At 43.0% G+C, this 23,469-nt stretch overlaps 2 protein-coding genes across 3 annotated transcripts in view; both read left to right on the plus strand.

Moving 5' to 3' along the window:
• Nucleotides 1–8,096, plus strand: part of Cass4 (Cas scaffold protein family member 4) — a 34,348-nt gene extending 26,252 nt beyond the window's left edge. For both annotated transcript variants that reach the window (XM_048810866.1, XM_048810864.1), the window contains 3 exons: nt 1,109–2,407; nt 3,613–3,690; nt 6,071–8,096. In XM_048810866.1, coding sequence (XP_048666823.1) covers nt 1,109–2,407; nt 3,613–3,690; nt 6,071–6,481 — 1,788 coding nt within the window. In that variant the 3' untranslated portion in view covers nt 6,482–8,096. The remainder of the gene's footprint in view (nt 1–1,108; nt 2,408–3,612; nt 3,691–6,070) is intronic.
• A 7,773-nt stretch (nt 8,097–15,869) lies between these two features.
• The window catches only part of Rtf2 (replication termination factor 2), a 43,805-nt gene continuing 36,205 nt past the window's right edge, over nt 15,870–23,469 (plus strand). Inside the window, exons 1-3 of the mRNA XM_015479842.2 lie at nt 15,870–16,025; nt 22,487–22,581; nt 23,258–23,351. Coding sequence (XP_015335328.1) covers nt 15,957–16,025; nt 22,487–22,581; nt 23,258–23,351 — 258 coding nt within the window. The 5' untranslated portion in view covers nt 15,870–15,956. The remainder of the gene's footprint in view (nt 16,026–22,486; nt 22,582–23,257; nt 23,352–23,469) is intronic.

Below are 23,469 nucleotides of genomic sequence, written 5' to 3' on the forward strand. Positions count from 1 at the left end.
TAAGGAGGAAAGGTTTATTTTGGCTTATGGTTTCAAAGGTTGAGCCTCTGGTCAGTTGGCATGTTGCTTTGGGCCTGTGGCGGCACAGTATACCATGGAGGGAGCACAGTGGAGCACAACCACTCACCTCCTGGTGGCCAGAAAGCAGACAGAGGAAGAGGAAGGCACTGGAGTCCTAATATCCTCTTCCAGGGCACATCCTCAGTGACCTCACTTCCTCTAATTAGGACCCATCTCTTATAGGGCCCCACTACATCACCTACCAGTGGCACTACCGGCTGGAGAATGAGACTAACACATGGGCCTCCAAGGGACTTCCTAGATAAAAAAATCAGTATGCAAATTCTCCATAACAAACCTTACTGTATTTTAAACAACAACAACAACAACAAAAAACAACAACTTAATTGCTCTGGGGTTCAGGAATAGGATGTGGTTTGAGTAAGACTTAGCTTCTTCATGCCTCAGTTTTGTATTGCAGATGTATTGGAAGGATTACATGAGATAATCCCTGCAAAGCACCTGCTAGAGTGCCTAGCACAGAGCAAGAGCTCAGCAAGTGTTAAAAATCACTTCTTCTTGTGAGAGACCTCAGGGATGCACTGCATTGAAGTATGCTTCTGTGTGTGTAGGGGAATTCATCACTGGATTCGACTACATGCGTCCCATGGATATACTTTTGTCCAAAGTTATTAGGGGTGGCCTTACAAAAGAGGTGACATTTCAGCAGTGCCATGAGCAATATAGAAAATATAGTAGATGGAAAGGAAAGAGTTGAACAGGCAGTTACAGCAAAGGGACCCGTTTTGGCAAAATTTTAAATATGGTGGTGTGAGTGTGTGTTCTGAGTTCAGGTGAGGCAAACAGTCCAGGGGACTGGACCTATAAGTACAGGGTGGAAGATGGTGGGGGCTGGAATGTTGAAAATCAAGAGAAAGGAGGCTCAAAAAAAGGGGAGGGATCGAGATTGTGAGGGGCCTTGAGTGATAACAGTGATGGGGAGCCACAGAAGGGACTAGAGAGAGGAGAAACAGTCAGACCTGAAGGGTCAAGTAAGCCCTCTTTTTATTGCTGCTAACATGGGCGACTACATGTGGTTCTTCCACAGGACATTCCTCTGAAACCAGCCTTTGGAAGAGAGGGCTACAGCACATTGCCAAACCCTCAGAAATCAGAATGGATTTATGACACTCCAGTGTCTCTGGGCAAGGCCAATGTCAGAAATGCATCTCTAGCCAGCTTCGCGGAAGAAGCAGGGCCAAATGCTGTCCCCAGTTCGAGCTCTACTTTCCACAGACCTCCAGATACCAAAGTCAGGATCCTCCCTTCACAGCCAGGTAAAAAGGTGCCCACGAAGAAGAATCCCAGCCTTTCAGATGTCCCTTCCTACACCATCCTAGTGCCCAGGAACACACTCTCTTCAGATGCAGGCGCCAGCTACAAGGTGCCTTCCAGCTTTCTGATTCCCCGAGTGGAGCAGCAGAACACCAAGCCCAATATTTATGACATCCCCAAAGCAATGCCAAGTGCGTCCCAGGCAGGGAAAGAACTGGGAAAAGCCAAGGAGGCTCCAGAGAACCCCCGGGGCCACAATTCCTTCGAGTTCTCCAGACGAAAAACTTCCCTATCTCCAGAACCAGACAGGTCATCCATTGCCAGCTCGGACAGCAGAGCCAGTGTGGTTTCTTCCTGCTCCTCCATGTCAACTGACTCCTCCTCTAGCTCCTCCTTGGAGGAGTCAGCCAAGGAGCTCTCCCTGGATCTGCACTTAGCCAAAGAGACAGCAATGAGCCTACAGCACAAAGTGGTCAGCTCTGCAGCAAGCCTGCTGCTCTTTGTAAGTAGGAAGTGGAGGTTCAGAGACTCTCTGGAGGCCAACATTGATGGGATCCACAGGGCTGCTGACCACATAGAAGGAGCTTTAAAAGAATTTCTGGATTTTGCCCGAGGAGTTTATGGGTCTACCTGCAACGTCACTGACAGTCATCTTAGGGCCAGAATTCGAGATCAGTTACAGACAATCTCCAATTCCTACCAGATCCTGCTAGAAGCAAAGGAAAACCTGGACAGCTGCAATTGGTCCCTCGAAGTTCTTGTGACAGACAAAGTTCAGAACAGCCTCGATGACCTTGAGAGGTTTGTCATGGTGGCACGGATGGTTCCGGAAGATGTCAAGAGATTTTCCTCCATTGTCATTGCCAATGGGAGGCTGCTCTTTAAGCAGAATTGTGAAAAAGAAGAGACCATCCAGTTGTCCTCAAATGCAGAATTTACGTGTAAAAAATGCATCCAGCTTCCACAAAGAGAAGTAGAATCATACCAAAAGAGTACTCCTTTTAATAAAGCAAGGGAAAACTACCATTCCCCTGAAGTACTTAAGAAAAATGGGACAAGTGCCTCTGAACAGGTGAGTTCAGAGGTCCCAGTGACATAAAGTAGGTCTTCTGATGTCGTCCAGAGCCATCACCACTAAGCGAGGTGCCGAGAAGCTCTACTGATAGCTCTTAGGCTCTCGCAAGACAAAGGTTCCATTTCCTAGAGAATAAAATGCATGAAAGCAAACTTCTTGACAAAATCTTGTTGGATTTTAATATTAAGCCAGATAGATCAGTATATTTGGATTTTCTCTAAAAAATTTTGGGGGTTCAGGTTTACCTCTGATCCTAGAATTAGAAAGTATTTTTTAAATCTTTTAAAAATGTTTGTTAAGTTTTGTCGGACACAGTGGTGCACTCCTGTAATCCCAGCGGCTTGGGAAGCTGAGACAGGAGGATTGCAAGTTCAAAGCCTACCTCAGGCCCTAAGCAACTCAGCAAGACCTGTCTCTAAATAAAATACACAAAAAGGGGTGTGGATGTGGTTCAGTGGTTAAGTTCCCAAGTTCAATCCTGTTACCAAAAAAAAAGTTTATTAAGTTTTAAATCTTGCCACCAAGTATCCTCATGTTTTTGAAAGTTATACATTTTGTTATCATCAGCATGTTTCATAGAAAAAGAAGTACCCTTCAAACATTCTTGTATTTTTGTTTGTTTTTGTGGTTTTGGCTGTGCTGAGGGATGAACCAAGGCCTTGTGCAGGCTGGGCAAGCACTCTGCCAACTGAGCTACACCCAAGCCCCCATTCAGACAATCTTCTGAGTTGTTCCAGGTCTGATCAGCCTCCACACTCCAGTCCTACCTAGGAACTCTTGTGGAGCCTTTAGACCTTACAAGAAGAGGACGTTGAGTTCAGAGGTTGTAGCCAAGAGCCCAGTGGGCACCTGAGAGCTGTGTGGAGATGGTTTGACTCTTTGGGTCCCAGCCTTGGGGTTCTGTTGACATGCCTGATGATGTAACAGCTTTAACATATTCTAGAAATTTGAACATCTTTCATTTCCAGGTAAATTTTTTTAATTAAAAAATTTTTAATTAAAAAATTTAAACATAATTTTTTATGGGTCATTACATTAGGCCTTGTTGGTTAGCCTTGGACTGCCAAAGTCTCCTTTGGTTGACAACAGGTGTCAGTAGCAGAACCAGGAATAGCAGTACAGGTAGGAGCACTCGAGCATTAGCCTGAACTGATGCAGTTTGAAATAATGAAAAACCATCCAAATTGTATTTTATTTTTCAGGCATTACCTAACCTAGAAGAAAAAGAAACACGCATCTTGGAAGGAAAGTTAGAAGAAGACAAAGACTTAGATGCAATGGTAAGCTGTCTTGCTCACTCCCCAACACCTCTGGTTACATGCTTTGTCCCTAGAGACATTTCATCATGCTATAGCAATCTCATCCTATAGCCATGACCCACTTGGGGGAGATCTGGTTTTCTCTTCTTTATAGTACAAAGAACCCTGGAGAGCTCTAGTGTATGTATCATGGCCCTTAACCCTGACCACCAGGGAAAACTGCAAGTTCATCATGGGCGGGTCCAATATGGCATTAGATAACATGGTCACATTCTCTGTGATGTCACCAATTAATGCTTCTGATTACAACAACAAAACCCACTTTGGTTTGAAGTTCTGTCTTCAACACCTCTTCGACATCTCCTAATTCTTTTTTAATCAAAGATGTTATCATTGTGCTTATTGTTATTGGTCATCTTCGATTTGTGGCAAATGACAATAGTTTTCCAATTCCAAATTTTGAAATTTTCCTTTAAATTATTAAAGTGAAAACAATGGGTCCATCCAGAGACTCAGTGTGAAGCCAGCAGATGTCAAGAGGGAGGCTGGCTGCTTGGGAAACAGTGAACCAGTTCAACAGCCCAGATTAAGGGGCATGCTAGGTGGGGGGAGGGTGATGCAGACAAGATCATGTGCCTTCTCTGAAGCAAAGAGGGGCAAGAACCCAGGCTCAGTTACCCACACCCCAAATACTGAGCATCAGGCCTTCTGTATTGCTAAAGGTCATGCTGTCCTTTCAAGGCAAAGTATGCCTTAGACCAGAGGCCACCCAGCATGACAGTACATCACAGTCACTTATAAGGCTTGCTGAAACTCCGAGTTTCTGATTAGGTGGGCGTGGGTGCAGAGAATCTACCTTCCTGACAAGCCCCCAGGTGCTCCTGATGCTTTTGGTCCAGGGGCCACCCTGGAAATCCCCTGCTTTACACTGACAGTGCTTCCTCAGTGGGGACAGGGTGTCATTGGCCACAGGGGACCATGCTCCGGGTGTGGGAAGCCCTGGTGGCACCCCAACCCCTGCCCACACACTGCCTGCAGCTGCCTGTCCATAAGAAAAACAACTAGAACCACCTCTGCAGGCTCCACACCTGGGTCAGGAGCCAAGGTACTCTCTTCCTTTACCTACAGTTGGTACTTTTAAGATAGATTTCCTGGCTCATGCTTCTAACCCTTCTTCCCATCCTCCCTGCTCCCAGAATCCTCTTAACCAACACCCCATCCTCTTTTCACTTCATACTAAAAATAATCATTGTCTTCATTTTCCAAATATGAAATCATAAAAATGAATAGATTTCTCCAAAGTATGCCTTGCTTCTTGTCTGACTCCCCCTCCACCAGCCCTGAGGGACATTGCCCCTTCTGACATTCACTTTGCGGGTCCTTTCTGATGAAGTGCTGTCATCGGTAGACAAGAGAGGGCAGAGTTTGAGGGAGAGAGTCTCAGACTTTGCCATTTGACTGTGAGCTCCAGCTGAATTTACTAATTGAATGGCCCCTGAGTTCAGTTTCCTCACTTATTAAAAAAATAGGAGGGCCGGGTGTATGTACCTCACTGGTACAGCACTCGCCCAGCTTGTGCAGAAGTCCTGGCTTCAACCCTCAGCACTGCAAATAATAAAACTAGATTAAAAAAAAAAAAACCCTAAGCTGCCTTGTAATGCTACCCAGAGTGACCACCACCAACTCAGGTGCTGAGAATCCTCTGATGGCATATGGGAGAAACATTGATCCCATTTTCCTGAAAGTAAAATTTTGATGAGACCTTAACAGCAAACAAGGTAAGCATTTTCATATTAAGGTAGATAGGTCAGTATATTTGACCCCTTTCACTGTACCTTTGGTACTGGAATCAGAAAGGATTTGTAAATGTCTTAAAAGCTATTCTTTGGGCAAATTTTAAAAATCTCACTGTCAAGTTTCTACATTTTTGGTGTTGTTGTTATTATTGTTTTTTTCTTTTCCCTTTTATTTTTTCTCTTTCCATATTTTTATTGGTGCATTATTGTTAAACATAATAGTGTTAGTTGTTGTTACATCTTGCCTTGCACATGTTAAGCATATGCTCTATCACCAAGCTTCAACCCCAACTCCTTCTTGCACTTTTGAAAGCTATAAATTTAGTTATTGTTCTCATGTCCCTTAGAGTGAGTTTCTTATGGTCTACTGATGGTCGAATAAAATTATATATAGTATGTATTATAATACATAAGATTACATATACTATGTTATAATATATGCTACAGCGCTTTGGAAACATTAACATTATTTTCTTTAGACGTCCCCAAAAAACTGTGTCTTTTCTTCTAAAATGCCTTGCCAATCAAGCAAAAATAGAAAGGGAAGATAACCGCAGCTTGCTGATCCATCTGTCTCTTACCTGCTTCCTCCTTCTCTTCTCTAGAATCCTGGCTCTCTTGTAGCCCAGCCTTTGACTCAGCAGAACCCCCGGAGGAAAGTGCACCTCTCTGAACACTGCCGCCTCTATTTTGGGGCGCTCTTCAAAGCCATCAATGTATTCCACAGCAGCCTCAGCAACAGCCAGCCTCCAGAGATCTTTATCACTCAGAGCAAGCTGGTCATCATGGTGGGGCAGAAGCTGGTGGACACTCTGTGCAAGGAGACCCAGGAGAAGGATGTGCGTAACGAGATCCTCTGCAGCAGCAGCCACCTTTGTGGGCTGCTGAAGGACCTGGCGCTGGCCACCAAGAATGCAGTTCTCAAGTACCCGAGCCCTGCAGCCCTGGGGCACCTCCAGGCTGAGGCCAAGAAGCTGGAGCATCACACACGACAATTCAGAGGGACGTTGGATTGAGGCACTGCCGCCTCCTCCCTCCGGTTACTTCTTAGCTTCTCAGCACAACCTGGGCAACTCTGTCCCCTGGGGAACGCTGCAGAGCATACAGGATGGGCCACGGCAGCCACTGTGCCCAGAGCCTGTAGTACAAGCAGCCAAGCAACTCCAGGACACTGGCTTACCCCCAGTGGGCAGGAAAGAGAGCCAGGCATTATGTAAGGACCTTATGAGGAGGACGTGCCATCTAGGGTATGCAAAGTCACTGTTGGAAGTAACAACGAAGAAATCATTTCTATGTTGGTTAAATGTGTATGTGGTTTACATTCATTCATTCAGCACTTATTTATTGGGCACTAACTATATGTCAAGTTCTAAGGCTAGAGACACAGCAGTTTCTCAGCAGCCATGCCCTCATGAACTCACAGTCCAGACAATAAAATGATTAAGAAATGCATCTATAATAAATCAGAGGCAGGGAGAAAATACAGTCCAAGGAAGAGAAGGGAGCTCAGTTTCAAAAGATACATTTCTGTTGCATCCATTAGAAAATGTAATTTTTAAAAAATTTTGGATTGAATTAATTCCGTGAGATTGGTACAAGTTGTGGATGTTTCTTGCACCAAAACTATATATTTTTTTTGCTGTTTTCTTACTGTGGTTAAAGATGCATGGTATATTCTTGCCACACATGTTCTGTTGTGTTCCCTATTAACTTATTTTGTATATTGTAGATTCTGTATTGAGAAGTTCTACTGCTCAATTAGAAAAAAAAGTTTATATTTCAACAGTTGCAACTCTGCAACCGTTTATAATAATATTTAAATATAACCATGAATTGAAGCATCATTTTCAGCAATCCTTTGCAAGCCTTTGGTCCACACTGCCTGAGTTCTGGTCCCCAAGTCAAGTCCTTGATGTTTATTTTTGGCCTTCAAATGCTTCTCACTGAAGTCTATAGGCAGATGCTGTAGAGGCCATGTTTTATGCGTCAGATCAGCATGTGGCACAAAGCCATCACCTGTGGGGTGCAGACAGGAAGGTGTGGTGTGGACAGGATACCCATCGCTGGGCACAGACATGGAAATGACACTGAGCTCTCCTCCCGTCAAACCACCTCCTCTTCCACCCCTTGCAGCAGAGGCTTTCTGCTCAGGTTTCTACGGTTACATAATCCTGTCCATCCCAGGGACGGTCTGTGGTTGTCATATGTGTCTCAGCCACATAAATACCTCTGTAGCCTGAAATCAGCATCTCCAGCTGGGTCCCCTGCAGGGGAACAAGGTCCAGTGGCCATCCACTCTTCTGTCCTTGGTGGGCATGTTAAGACATTGGTTGTAGAAAGCTGACTGTTTTATTGAGTTAGTTTCTGGATCCTAAAAAAAGAAGACTCTCTCCTTTGTGAGACTTGTCTCTACAGCTGAACAGAGAGACCCTAGAGGGCCACATTCTTTGAACAGCAGAATCTTCATCAATTGGGATTGAAGTCAGTTTTTTCACCACTATCCCCATAAGACCTGACAAGAACAATTAGAAGAAGAAAAGTTTCTTTGGGGACTCACAGTTTCAGAAATCTCAGTCCATAGAAGGCCAGCTCCATTCCTCAGGGCTTGAGATGAGGCAGAACATCACAGCAGAAGAGTGTGGCAGAGGGAAGCAGCTCAGGTCATGGAACCAAGAAGCAGAGGGAAAGCTCTGCTCAACAAGGACAAAATATATACCCCAAAGGCATGCCCCCAGGGACCCACCTCCTCCAGCCAAAGTCTTCCTGCTGCAGTTACCACCCAGTTAATCCCTTCCAGGGGATTAATACACCTAATAAGTTAAGGCTGTCATGACCCAATCACTTCACCTCTGAACTTACTTGATTTGTCTCACATATAAACTTTTGGGGGACACCTAACAACTAAACCATAACAGGGATTCTATTTCTAGTGTTGGAAAACCATATCTAGTTTGTCTTAAACAATAGAGGAAATTTATTGACTCAAGTATCTTAAAACAATTTGGGGCAGAATAGCTGCACAGCCATTCAAGGGTGGGAGCAGAATTAGGCAAGTCTAGGTAAAGTTAATCCTGTATTATAGTCTTGGACAAAACATTTCCCAATGTTCAATGTCTCTACATGCAGAACAGAGTAGAATCTGACCCAAAGGTTAAGGCAGTGAAGAGGACAGACCGGTAAGAGATTGCTCCTGTTCTAGTCATCTGCAGGTCCATGAGAAGAGCTAGTATTCTTCTTCATGTCCCTGAAGAGTAACCTAGGCAACTGTTATTATTACAACCCACACACCAGAGGTGTGATCTACAGCAAAACCAACAGGGGACTAAAAATGGACTGCCCAGCTCTGTGGCCTCCCAAATTAGTGACTTTTTAAAGTCAAGTAAGAATAGTGAAGCTAAAAGATTTATTTAGGGTTTCTATGAGGAGCAAAGGGAAAGTTCTTTATGGAACTCTCCTTTGGCCTCCATAAGCCTTACCTACCTATGGTTACCACCAATTTAATCCATATCAGTGTAATAATCCACTATTAGGTTACAGCTCTCATAAGCAAGTCATTTCATCTCTGAACATTCTTGCTTTGTCTTGCATGTGAACTTTTGGGGATGCCTCATGTCTAAACCATAATACCAGTTGGCTTGCCTTGATTCCACAAAAGACATGAGATTCTGGTATCAAAGACTGTGTCATTGGTCCCCAACATGACTTCAGGCCCAATGAGTCATGAGGAGGACTTACAGAATGCAGAATAGGGTTTACTCATAGCTCTGAATTTTTTCAGCAAAAGGACAGATAGTAAAATCAGCAAAAAGAAGAGGGTACCAGGGTGAAATGTAGGGGGACAGACACAAGCTCCTAGAGTCCTCTCCTAGTGCAATGACAAGGGACACACTTGATTCCCCCCCCCCATGAGCTGTGACATCATTGTGAGGAGTCTCCAACCTGGGAAGCTTGTGAGAGCCACAGCACCCAGTGTCATTATTGGGCACTGACCACATAGGCATCTCTTCCTGACGCGTACCTGATTTCCAAACTCTCAGAAGGAAAGCAGATGTTCAGCACAAACCATACTTGTCTGTGTTAGAGTCTGTAAACAAGTCAGGATGGCGCCTGGTATTTTGCCAGGGGGAATGGTTAATGTTAAGGTCTGTAAACAAGTCTGGATGGCGCCTGGCAAAATGCCAGAGGGAGTGGTTTGTGAAGTAATGCCAGCTCCAGCGAGCCATTAAGTGTGGAGATTCCTTATTGGTTGACTGCTGTATCTAGTTTATGTTAATTAAGATAAGCTGTGTGGAATGTATAAATACCTCTGTTGTCCTACAATAAAGGGCTCCCACTCCTGCTGTATCAACGTACACAAGTTGTTCGTCACCCACCCCACCCCCCACCCCCGTTATTTTGCTGCAGCCGGACTGCGGCAGTCTGTACAGCTTAGGTGCAGTGAGCCATTTTTTTTTTTTAATATTTATTTATTTATTTTTCGGTGGACACAACATCTTTGTTTGTATGTGGTGCTGAGGATCGAACCCGGGCCGCACGCATGCCAGGCGAGCGCGCTACCACTTGAGCCACATCCCCAGCCCCGTGAGCCATTCTTATTTGTTCTGGGGATGTTAGAAACCCTCCTGAGTTCCAAGTTCCTACATGTCAATCAAAGGCCAATGTTGCAGGCAGGCCTTCCTAAGGATGCTGGTCAGAGCTGAAATGTGGACTCCTATCTGCACAGAGACCTGAGATTCCCTCAGCACCACAAGAAGCTTCACCTTCATGCCCTGTTCCCTCATCCCTCAACTGCAAGGGGGTGAGTCAGAGGTGGGCTCAGGTGTAGGCCACTCACACTTAGGTTTGTTTCAAAGCAGAGGAAACCCAGAACAGAAATCCACAATCTCTTATAATGGGCTCTGAGCAGAGCTGGCCACGCTTCACTTAGAGAAGACCTCGTCTTTATTACATTGGAAGCAGAGAAACCTGCCCAGTGCTCTGGAGCGAGGCACTATCTCTATCTTCCAAGGTTGTTGGCTACCAACATCCTTGAAAAGATGCTCCAGGAAAAAAAATAGCAGGTCCTTTGCTCAGAAGGTGTGCAAAGAACAGGGTTGGGGATGTAGCTCAGGAGTGGAGCATTGCTTAGCAAGTACAAGACCCTGGGTTCCATCCCCAGCACCACAAAAACACAAAAGCAAAACAAAACAATACAAAAGGGAATGAGGTATGGAAATGAAAAGCAGCTGTGGAGAACTGAATTCCAATACAATCCCTAGCAAAAGTCAGCCATGTTGTTAGAAGAAGAAAAGATTGTTGCTTGGAGGCAAACTACCAGTTTTTATTGCAGTGGACAAATTTTTTTTTACACAATGATGATAACAGCAGCCCATATTTATTGAATGATTACTACTAAAGCATTGTTCCAGCTGTTTGTATATTTTAGCTCCGCCCTTCCTAAGTGACAGAATATCTAAAAGGTAATGACAGGTCCTATTTCATGTCCCCCCCCTCCCCATTTTGAGATGAGTTCAAACCAAGGACACTTGTCAACAAAATGCAAAACCATTGGATACGAACATGAAAAGTGCTGCCCTTAGCTAAATGTGTTTCCTTCCTTTTTTTTTTTTTTTGAAAGAGTAGTTATTAATCTAATAGGATGATTACTTCTGGAAAAACATCTAATAGAATTACATATATATTTTCAGCTCTGCCATTTTTTTATTTTTTATTTTTTGTTAAATATTTGTGTCTCATGCCCAGAATTCTGTACCATTTCCTCCCAAAGAAGAGAGAGGAAATGGTGGGTGGTGGTGGTAGCAACTTGACCTCAATTATGTTAAATTCATCAGGAGGATGGAAGTGGTGAGGAGACCACTTAAGAGATCTTCCAATGTGACAAGCCCTTCGGAGTCATGTTTTGGAACTATGCTTTCTTTTTTGCTTTTTTTTTTTTTAAATAAAATATCCTTTAACATTTTTTTTTAATTTTTCCCTTACGGTGTACCCCAATCTATAAATGTGCCATTCCTGTTTGCACTCGTAATGCATCAACGCTATTTGTTAATACTGTTTTCTCTTCATCCATGACTTTAACAAGCACATCTTGAGCACCTCCTATTTTTCAAGGACTCTGCTGAGCTCTAGAGGTGCTGCAGGGAACAAAGCAAAGGCTTACAATATGCAGCTATCATTCCATGGCAGGGGCGCACCAGGGTCAGGACAGTACCCAAGTCACCCTCCCATAATGCAACAAGGGCCCCAAAATACTTGGTAATAAAAAGAAATAGTATTCTGATGCTCCCCTCACACACATTTTTCCTTTTTTTCCTTTTTATTGGTACTGAGGATAAAACCCCAGGTCTTGTGCATGCCAGGCAATCACTCCACCATTGAGTTACATCCCTAGCCCTGATGGAGTTTTGTATTGTTGTTGTTGTTGTTTTTTAAGAAACCAAAATCAATGCAAAAAAAAAATCATGGTAAATAAGAAATCAAAACTGAAATATATAACACAACATGAAGGAGTAATTTGCAATGAAGATGATAAAGGAAAAGAGGGGCCTGTGTGACAGAGGAGTGTTCTTTTAGATGGAAAGGTTAGGGACAATCTCTTTGAGAATGGGATCCACAAATAGAGTGCTAAGTCACTCCAGAGAGTTAGCTGGGCAAGCATTTAGGATTCAGAGATCATTCCCAAGAAGGATCAGAAATTCTTGTGCTCAGGAAGAGAAGAGGGAGGTCCATGTGGCTGGGACTTAGTGAGGGAAAGAAGAGTGGCCAAGATGACTTAGGAATGGTAGCCAGGGCCAGTTTATGGAAGGCCTTATGTATTCCTGGAATATTCTATTTCCCTAAGAGTAGGAATTAAAAGTAATTTTTGTTTTAGATTATCTCATTAATGATCTAATTTTCCACTTTATTTTAACTTTCTTTTGGAACCTCTCCTAAGTGGGACCTGAAAGGATAACTGTAAAATTTCTTAAAAATCCTAATATATAGTTTTTTAAAAAAAATTCTCACTCTTGAAATGAGTTACTTACTCTACATATCTTATCTTTCCAGACAGAATGTTAAACTGCAGCTATGGGAAAGAATCTAAATAGAAATCTCAGGAAATCAAACTCCTAATGGTTTAGATGTCTAAAATATGTGGGAACAAGTGTCTCAGCATTTAAAGTACTTCATAGCTGGAGCCGGTGAATGGAATACAAACATGTATACCATGTGAAACTTCTTATTTGTGCTAACAGATATTTTTCTGGGGAGTAAGTCTAAAGTTCTTATCAAGTTATCAAACAGATCCAATGGCTCCAAAAAGTTAAGAAACACTGTTTTTACCTACAGTGATTACCATTAGGATTTCTGGAAATGGTACATGTGCTCCTACTGCTCAACCTTGTCTATTTAATCTCCTAATGTATTAGCCTTTTCACTGCTATGACCATAAGACCTGACAAGAACAACTAGAAGTGGAAAAGTTTATTTGGGGCTCACTGTTTCAGAGATCTCAGTCCATAGACAGCGGGCTCCATTCCTCAGGGCCAGAGGTGAGGCAGAACAGCATGGTGGAAGAGAGTGACAGAGTGAAGCCGCTAGGGACATGACACCAGAAAGCAGAAAGTGAGCTCTGCTCAACAAGAACAAAATATATACTGCAAAGGCATGCCCCCAGGGACCTGCCTCCTCCAGCCACAGCCTACCTGCCTACAGTGACCGCCCAATTAATCCCTATCAGGAGATTAATGCACGGATTAGGATAAGACTCTCATAACCTAATCATTTCACCTCTGAACTTTCTTTCCCTCCCTCCCTCCCTTCCTTCCTTCCATACTGGTTATTAAACCCAGGGTGCTTAACCACTGAGCTAAATCCCCAGCCCTTTTTATATTTTATTTAGAGTCAGGGTCTGGAGAAATTGCTTAGAGACTTGCTAAATTGCCTCAGCCTCCTGAGCCACTGGGATTAGAGCTGTACGCCTCACCTCTGAACTTTCTTGTGTTCACACACACGCTTTTGGGAGACACCTAGTATGCAAACTATAACACCTAGTAAAGTTTGTAACTTCTAGATAACAACAACTCCATGTTAAGAGGATATAGCACAAGAATTCCAACTCATGACCACAACAGACCAGTGTCCATGTCCTTTAGAGCAGTTAGGATGAGACTTCTGATCCCTGACCAGGCAGTGCCAGGGCCCCTTTGCCAGCTGAAGCAGCCATAGAGGATGGATGTCGCCCCTCGGCCACCCTTAAGACTTTTAAGGAAAAGTCTCTGCAGTGGGGGTTGACACAGGGGTTTAGGATAAAGAAATAGATACACTGACTTTTAAAGGAAATTTCCACAAGCTATTGAGATGCAGAAAGTACAGCTGTAAATCTTGAGCAACATACCCTTGTCCACCTTCTGGTGAAACAAGGGGAATGCGCAAGAAAAGAGAAAATTGGTGCAAAATTGTGCAGTGCTGTCCTGCCTTCTCTTCTAGTCCAGCCCCTAACACTGCATGGTTATAAATACTAACACCAGCCACTGGGTTGCTTGCTGTCTGTCCCTGTAGAGATGGCCTGTATTCTCCCTTGAGCACGTATTCCTTGCTTTACCCCTAGGGCATCTCATCTCTCTTTTGAGATTGTTCCCCCCCCCCCCACACACACACACACACTGAATGTGTCTCTACTTTCCTAAATAAAACTCAGTCTATACTTTTGGAAGGGGGGTTGGTTGGGACACCAGTGTTACTAGAGGATGATGATTTTTCTCCAACATGATTTCATTCTTCCCTTTGCTTGAAATCCACAGCTTGACAGGATCCAGGGATCCTTGTAAGGAAATTCCCTCTGTTGGTTCTTTCAACAAAGGCAGGGGAAGAGGAGGCTGACAATAATCACACCTGCTTCCTGGTGTGACTGGGAGGCTCAAGTCACGTGCCTGACATGGCAGCCAACTCTCAGCGGAAAATTGTTGCTACTGATGACACTAAACCACACAAATTTTAGATGTGTGTAAAAAACAAGGTTGCCTAGAGACCCGTATTCTAAAAGAGGAAACCAAGGAGGAAGAAAGAGCTCCAGCTGCCTGAGCTTTACTGATGTGTGGCTGACATGGTATTGTGGCGCTTCTCCAGCCAGCCCTGCAATGGAAGCTGGGGTCATCCTGGGGACATAGCTTGATGCTGCCGGGAGCCATGCTAGATGATGCTCAAGTCTTTCAGTGCAAGGATTTGGATAGAACTCATGAGCCAAGAGTTCTATATTTCTCAGTTTTAGAGTCTACCCAAACCCCTCTGGAATGAGTCTGTACATTTTTTTTGTTTATTGAGGAAATATATCTTGAGTATGCCAATTACCCTTCTAGTCACTGGGGTACAGATGGGAATAACACAAAGTCCTTGTTCTCATGCAGATTGCCACTAAATATGTCATAAATCAACGAGACACCAACTGATGAAAGCGTTTTTCTTTTAATTCTCATTCACTACAGTAACAGATACCCCAAGCCTACAGACCTTGAAGTTTTTACATCCACATATTTTCTGGAGACCTGTTGCAAAGTGGGGACTATTTGCAACATTTTTGCATTTCGTTAAGGTCAACATGGTAAATTCCAATATGGAGGTCTGCCTTATGACAGTGGACACACGTTCCAGTAATGTATAATTTAAGGAATAAACAAATGATAAGAGCGTGACAGCAATCATGGATTCTGGCAGAAGTTTGGTAAGGGATTTGTGTTCTCAATACAAATATAATAGAGCCTGTCTCTTGGGGAGGGTGTGTGTGTGTGTGTGTGTGTGTGTGTGTGAATAGAGGTATTGTTTGTCAATTATATCTGCTTCTTGTTAAATCAATAAAATAGAGTGGGTTTTAGGAGACTGCGAATGAAATGCATGTAGGCACCCACTGTATGCTCAGTTGCATCATATACCACATATGGTACACATGGCAATGCCAGAAAGTTCCAGGCCTTCAAGGGTTGTACTTCCCCAGAATCTGCTGTAACATCACAGTTTCTCGAGGCAACCAGGTCACAGCTGTCGCTCAATAAAGACACCTTCTTTTAAAAACACCAATGTTAACTGAAACGAAAGGTCCGTCTCCTTGCGCCCTTGGTAGCCCGGTCCTCCAGGCGCTCGCGGTCACACACGCTGGGGTGGCACGCCCGAGTCACCGTCCTCGCCGCCCTCCCGCAGCCAACTGGCAGCAGAAATACAGGGAACCCCATTGGGTAAAGAGGAAGGGACCAGCCGCGGCCCCTCCGTGCTCTGGCCGCGCACGCAGCGGGGCCACGCCCAGCTCCCCCGGCGGTGCTCTCCACGGCAACCGGCGCTTGGCAACCGCTCCCCGGCACCGCGCGACGGCCACACCCCATCCACCTCGCCCCGCCCCGCGCCGCTGCGTCACGATGGGCGTGTGCGTCATCGTGGCGCGCCGGAAGTGATTGACGTTTTCATCAGAGACCCCGGAAGTGGCGTCGTCAGTGTTTGGTTGCTGGCGCTGACTGCGGCCTTGCGATGGGTTGCGACGGGGGTACAATCCCCAAGCGGCATGAACTGGTCAAGGGGCCGAAGAAGGTTGAGAAGGTAAGCGGTGTGGGCCCGGAGGCGCCCGCGAGCGGTGGGACTCTCGGAAGGGCCTGGGAGCGAGAGGAGGTTGACGGGGAGCCGCGGGTTCCAGACCGCCAGCTGCGCTCCTGTGCCCTGTTTGGGGGATTCAGAACTGACAGCAGCATTGAAAGTAGCACTTATTGAGTGCTTGCTGTTTCCCTTCACTGGGCAGTACGCCAACTTACGGTGTCGTGATTCTCACAGCAGCCCAACAAGTACGTGCTGTCATCCCCATTTTTAGACGTGGCAGTTGAGGCTCAAATGGAAAAGGTGCAGAGCTAAGTGGCAGAGTCAGGATTCCAATCCCATCTGCGGTTAGTAGCGATGATTCAAATAGCCACTATTTATTGAGCTTTGTATGCATTTACTTCGTTTCCTCAGAAGTCTTCCCTAGCTGTACCCTTACCCCATAAAATCAAGTCCTTCTCTTTTAAACTATTTTATCACACTGAATTATGCGTCTATGATTGATTTACGTCCTCCCACACCACACTGTGAACCCCTCGTGACCGCAACTGCACCCATTTGTCCTCTAGAGCTAACAGAGTTTCCTGGTAAGTTACTATTTTGAATACCTGAGTGAGTGAAAAAATAATCTAATTTTCACAAGTATTGGAGCAAATTATATGTAATAATTGTTATGCTAATTATGGGGAATTTGAGTCCTGGGAAGTTAATGAAAGTGATTACAGTCACATACTAGTAGGTAGTGAAGCGAAGATTATCATTCAGTTATTCAAGATTTCAAAAGTCAGCATTCGTAATGACTTTTCTTTGATATCATAAGATATGTAAATTGTGTACCACAGTGCCTGGCACATGTGTAGACTCCTTATATTCTTATTCAGAATTCAGAGAAGTTTTTTAAAAGATAAATCCCATATGTCAATATGGTATTTGAAACACGCTGGTGGGTCCCATCATGTTCAGAATAAAATCCTATCAAACTGTGTGAACAGACCCCTGCCTATTTTTTACCTCATTGGCCCTCTCCATTCGTTTTCATTTTGTTTCAGCTACACAGGGCTTTTTTCCTCAGCCCAGGTTATTGCATTACCCTGAAAGCTTCTTCTCTAGGTAATGACATCATTTGTTTTTTCATCCAGTTCTTTGCTAAGCAGTCACCTCAGTCTTCTAGCTGAACTACTCTTAGTTTCCAGCCACTCTCTATCCTCCTCTAGTGCTTTACTTTTCTTTATTCGGACTTGTCACTGTAGTTCCTTGTTTATTGTCTCTCTCCCATTTGGACAGGTCCTTGCATGTTTTACCTCTGTATCATGTTTGTCACATAACAGACAATAAATAAGTGTTGACTGTGAGAATGAGTGAATACCTAGGAGGATGAAGTGTGCCCTCTTATCATACCTACATGTACATGGGCTGATGCTGCGTAGTTAACATTCATGGGAGATTTGGTGCTTCCTCCAAAAAAAAAAAAAAAAAAATCAGTTCACTTTTATTTTCATGTGCCCAGAAGCAAAGAGGAGGAGGTTCATTAGAGGCTTTACAAGAAACACATTTCGGTGGGTAAGAAAGAAGAAAGGGTGATCTGAAACAACAGGAATGCTCAGGCAGAATAATTTCTATTATCCCCACTCATGCAATAAATATTTGCCATATATACTGTTCTAAGCTCTTGGGATGGATACAGCAAAGAACAAGTCAGTCCACCCCTTATGGAATTACGAAAATTCCATAGAATTAGAAAAGTCATTACGAATGCTGACTTTTGAAATCTTGAATAACTGAATGATAATCTTCGCTTCACTACCTACTAGTATGTGACTGTAATCACTTTCATTAACTTCCCAGGACTCTTATGGAGCTTACATTTCAAATCCATACTGTGAAGTAATAAGAAATATATACATGGATGCTTCCGTGGTTTCTGACACAGAGCTCCAAATTTTCCTGGGTAATAGGAGTGTCACTTGTTTTCATATGGTAACTTGATGAGCTCCTGGTTTGGGATTGGTCACCAGAAAGACCAAGCCATGATTGGAAACTTGTAACTTTCACATAGCTCTGCCCCACATACTCCAGGAAAGAGAGAAGCTGGAGATTAAGTTAGTAATAGGCTTGCCTATGTGATGAAGTCTCCATAAAAAAAAAAAAAAAAAAAAAAAGGAAAAAGAAAAACCTCTGAAATGAGTTTGGAGAGCTTCTAGGTTGCTGAACATATCCATAGGAACAGCTCCTGGCTTGAGACCTTTTCACACCTCACTCTCTATACCTCTTTATCTGGCTGATCATTTGTATCCTCTGATGCATCTTTCTAATAAAACTGTCTTCCTGGGTTCTCTGAGCCTCCACAGGTTATCAGAACTGAGTGGGGTAGAGTAACCTCAGATTTACAACAGTTGGTCAGAAGCATAGGTAACAACGTGGACTTGTGATTAGCATCTAAAGCGAGAAGGGCAGTCTTGTGGGACTGAGCTATTAACCTGTGGAATCTGAGGCTAGATTCAGGTAGACACTGTCAGACTTGAGTTGAATGGTAGGCCACCCAAGCAGGGTAGAGGAATCAGTTGGAGTGAAGGAAACCTCACACATTTGATACTAGAACCTCTGGAAGTATTGAGTATTGTGAATGAAAATATAAAAGAAAACAGTTGGTCTTTTTACACTGATGTGTGATGATTTATTACTTGTGGTGTGTTTGATCTGGTCCAAAACATTGCTCTAATTTGGGACCTTGCCCTAAAAAGAAGAGAGGCTTTGGAAAAACATTTTTCAGCAATTTGGAGGGAGGGACCAATTTTTTAAGTCCCTGGAGAAGGAGTAATTTGTCACTTTTCTCCCTGTTCCCAACTTTCCAAAATGTTTTTTGAATCAGTAAAGGACTGTGGCTGAAGCGGGTAGGGGATCCAGATGGTAGATCCTAGGCTTGCTGAACATGGCTTTTTGAATCTGTGAAAAATGTAGATCTACTTCATTATGCAGATCTCTCTCTCTCTTTGGGATTTTCCAGTATGAATATTGATTAAAAAAAACTATTTAAGCTGCCAGATCTGTGGCTTTTGAATCCGAGGAATGAATAGAATAGCAATTACAATAGTTTTTGTTTTAAATAATAGACTGGTGATTAAGAACATGGTATTTATGGGTGCGGAGGTACATGGCTGTAGTCCCAACTACTTGGGAGGTGGAAGAAGGAGGATCTCTTGATCCCAGGCATTCAAGGCCAGCCTGGGCAAATTGTGAGACCCCATCTCAAAAAAAAAAAAAAGGCTGGCACAATGGCACAGCCCTGTGATCCCAGCAGATCTGATTGGGAGGCTGAGACCAAAGAATCATGAGTTTAAAGCCAGCCTCAGCAAAATCGAGGCACTAAGCAACTCAATGAGACCCTGTCTCTAAATAAAATACAAAATAGGGCTGGAGAGGTGGCTCAGTGGTTGAGTGGCCTTGAGTTCAATCTCTGGTACAAAGAGGGAAAAAAAAAAAAGTGGTGTCTAGAGCCAGTTGGCCTGGGTTATTATCCTAGTTTCTTCATTTGCTGCATGACCTTGAACATGTCACCTAACTTGGTGCCTTGGTTTCTTATCTCCAGTGGTGAAAATACTAACTTGTAGGGCTTTTGTGAGGATTATAAGGGCTTGTCATGGCAACTGCTTAGCACAGTGCCTGGAACACAGGGCACTTAGGCAGTAGCTGCTGCAAATTTTAAAAATTAATTCCAGGGGATTTTTTTCTTTCTCTGTTGTCTCTAAATCATGCTGTTCTGTTACAGTATTTCAGTTTGCTGTTGTAAGAGTAAGGACAAGTGGGCCTTGGAGTATCATAGAGGTAAAAATGTAGTTTGAGGGCTATGGAGGGCTTTATGTCCTAGTTTTCAGATCATGGATGTTTTACTCCATTTTCTGTTGTTATAACAGAATACTCTCAAGATTGAGTAATTTATAAAAGAATTATTTTTTGTATTTCTTGGAGGTGGGAAGTCCAGTTGTCAAGTGACTGCATTTGGTAAGTCTCTTTCTTGCTCATGGATACTCTTAGCAGAGTCCTGAGGTGGCCCAGTGTTGCATTCCATGACTAAACACTCAAGGTCACTCCAGGTGAACTGGGCTGTACGAAATAACCACACAGCACACAGAAATACCTTTCTCTTTGGGTCCTGTGCAGACTCCTCCGACCTTAGGAGTCTATGTATGTGTGGCGGGGAGTGGCGGGGGGGAGAGGAACAGAGAGAGCTGAACCCTTTTATTGGGGAGAAGCCATTCAAATGAGGCAGGAGGTCAGGTTTCAAGTGGTTGAGTCTAGCTTCATGATGTCTGCTGTCAGCAGGTTGACTGATATCTAGAAAGGCTACGTCTAACAGAGAGCAGGAGAAGGGGACACACAAAGGGAGTTTCCATGGAACATTCTATCCTGAACAGGGCAAAAGGGTAGGATTACAAAGGAAACAGGTGAGTGTAACTCAACCCTAGGGGCACGCCCCTCAAAGAGAACCTCCTTGCTATCTGAGGGGTGGGGGAGACCAAGTCATGAGTCATGGCACTACCGTTCCAGGCTACGATGATTTTTCAGATCTGTGTGGTACATCAGGACTAAAGGCATGGTCACTCAATGTGGCTCCCCATAGCCCAGGGCACTATATACCAAGAGAGATGATACAAGAGACAGAGCCAAAACTGGCCTTTATAACAGATCCACTCTCATAATAACTTACTAACCCATCATTCATCCATGAATGGATTAAAATATATTCACTAGGGCAGAGTCTTCATGACCTAATCACTTCTGAAAAGATCCCACCTGGTTCCACCTCTTTTTTTTTTTTTTAAATAGAGAGTGAAAGGGGGAGAGAGAGAATTTTTTTAATATTTATTTTTTTAGTTTTCAGCGGACACAACATCTTTGTTTGTATGTGGTGCTGAGGATCGAACCCGGGCCGCACGCATGCCAAGCGAGCATGCTACCGCTTGAGCCACATCCCCAGCCTGGTTCTGGTTCTACCTCTTAATACCTTTCAATGGGGATTATAATTTAAACATGAGTCTGTGTGTGTGTGTGTGTGAGAGAGAGAGAGAGAGAGTTTATTAGTGCTTTATAATTTATTCAGAATAGTGGGATTCATTGGAATATATACATACATGCACATATCATAATTTGGTCACTTACCTTGCTTAGTACCTCTCCTTTCCTTCTCTTCTTCCCTTCTCCAATCCCATTCTCTGTTCCACTGTTTTCCATTCTGGGTTTTTAAAAAATATTTTTAGTTATACTTGGACGCAGTGTCTTTATTTTGTTTATTTACTTTTATGTAGTGCTGAGGATCGAACCCAGTGCCTCACATGTGGGAGGCAAGCGCTTTACCATTGAGCCATAGCCTAGCCACCTTCCCTTCTGTTTTCATGAAACCCCCCCCCCCTCCCTCCACCTTCTATGTATGAGAGAAAACATACAACCCTTGACTTTCTGAGTCTGGCTTATTTCACTTAACATGATATTCTCTGGCTAAATCCATTTTCCTGCAGATGACATAATTTCATTCTTATGGCTGCATAAAACTTCATGTATATATGCCACATTTTCTTTATCCTTTTATCTGCTATTGGATGCAGAGGCTGATTCCATAATTTGGCTATTGTGAATTGTGCTCCTTTAAACATAGGTATGTGACTATCACTATAGTATACTGACTATAGTTCTTTTGGATAAATACTGAGGAGTCGTATAGCAGGGTCATATGATGGTCCCATTCCTAGTCTTTTGAGGCATCTCCATACTGGTTTCCATAATGGCTCTACAATTTGCAGTCCCACCAACAATGTATAAGTGTTCCTTTTCCCACGCATCCGTACCAGTATTTATTATTTGTATTTTTGATGAATGCCATTCTAAATGGAGTGAGATAAAATCTCAGTGGAGTTTTTAATTTGCGTTTTCCTGATTGCTGGGGATTCAACATGAGTTCTGATGGAGACATTCAAACCATAGCAGTGGATAAATAGATTAATAAGCAAAAACTACTTGTTTTTGTTCAACTGGTGATTATGTAAAAAATTACATAGTCTTTGTACTGAACCTTTTTTTAAAAAAATGTCTGTGTTCTCAGTTTTTAGTCTCTAAATTCTGCTACTGCTTTGGAGTCTTTCCAATTGTAGAAATTTATCTGTACTGGTTGTTTTTTTCCACATGGTCTTTCCAGTGTACTTTTGAGATGAAAATATTAATATTTGTTACTTGCATAAACAGTATAATGATGTGATGTAAACTTTCTTGTATCGTGTTTAGATAGACCTTTATTTGACATAGTATTAGGACTTTTAAAGTCCCATTTCATGTTCTTTAATTTAAAAAAATCATTATCTTTGATTTAAAAATGAGAACATAGTGTGGCATTATTAAATGAACTTTCATATGTGGAACCATCTCTCCTGTGACTTTTAGAGGTGATGTTAACTCAGAGGGTTTCTGTTTTCTTTTGCCAGGTTGACAAAGATGCTGAATTAGTGGCCCAGTGGAACTATTGTACTCTAAGTCAGGAGATACTGAAACGACCAGTAGTTGCCTGTGAACTTGGCAGGTATGGTTTCTTGCTTCATCAAGATGAGTTTATTCAATGATTTTTGAGGAACACTTCATTATATAAATGTTCTAGAATAGTGAAATAGGAATTAACCCAAGCAAACTTACGAGGCATAGGTTATCATTCCCTGTCGCTGAACATAATTCTGCAATCTCCTAATCAATATGATATATTCAAACCATGATTTGAAAACTCAAGGACCAAGTTATAATTATGCTAAATCATAAACAGAAAGCCCAAAGGAGCCTTGTGAGGTGGAGAATGGGGAAAACTGGAGAGATCATATCCTATAAAGGAGGAGCTGCTACTCAGTTCCAGCCAATTTTTATAGTTCGAGAACATGGGTCTAGTCATTGTAAGCTTCTGATTTTTATTTTTGAAGATAAGTTGAAAATATGTACTTTTATACTAAATCTCACAATTTCCATAATTCTTGTTTGGGTTATATTCAACCCTTAAGAATGCCAGTTTGCCATCCTTGACTTGTGTTTCTTTTTAAACTCTGATAGTAGTTGAAACATGGTGAAATATACAATATACTTTTTGGTAATGCAGAGCATTTCCTTTATCAAATGTAATGCTTTTGGGGTTGCACTAAATTTGTTCTTCTTTTGTTGGTTTTCTTGAAAGTTGATTATTGCCCTCATAGTTTGACTAGTTCTTATTCTTGCAGACTTTATAACAAAGATGCCGTCATTGAGTTTCTTTTGGACAAATCTGCTGAAAAGGCTCTTGGGAAGGCAGCATCTCACATTAAAAGCATTAAGGTAAGAAGAGTGACTCTGGAGTGCTCCTGGGGTCTCAGTGTAACGAGGTTTATTTTATGGAATTCATGTACATGAGAGTAAATTTAGAAATTTGAGAATATAGTCACAACCCACCATT

Source organism: Marmota marmota, unplaced genomic scaffold, assembly GCF_001458135.2.
Source record: "Marmota marmota marmota unplaced genomic scaffold, marMar, whole genome shotgun sequence".
Lineage (NCBI taxonomy): Eukaryota > Metazoa > Chordata > Mammalia > Rodentia > Sciuridae > Marmota > Marmota marmota.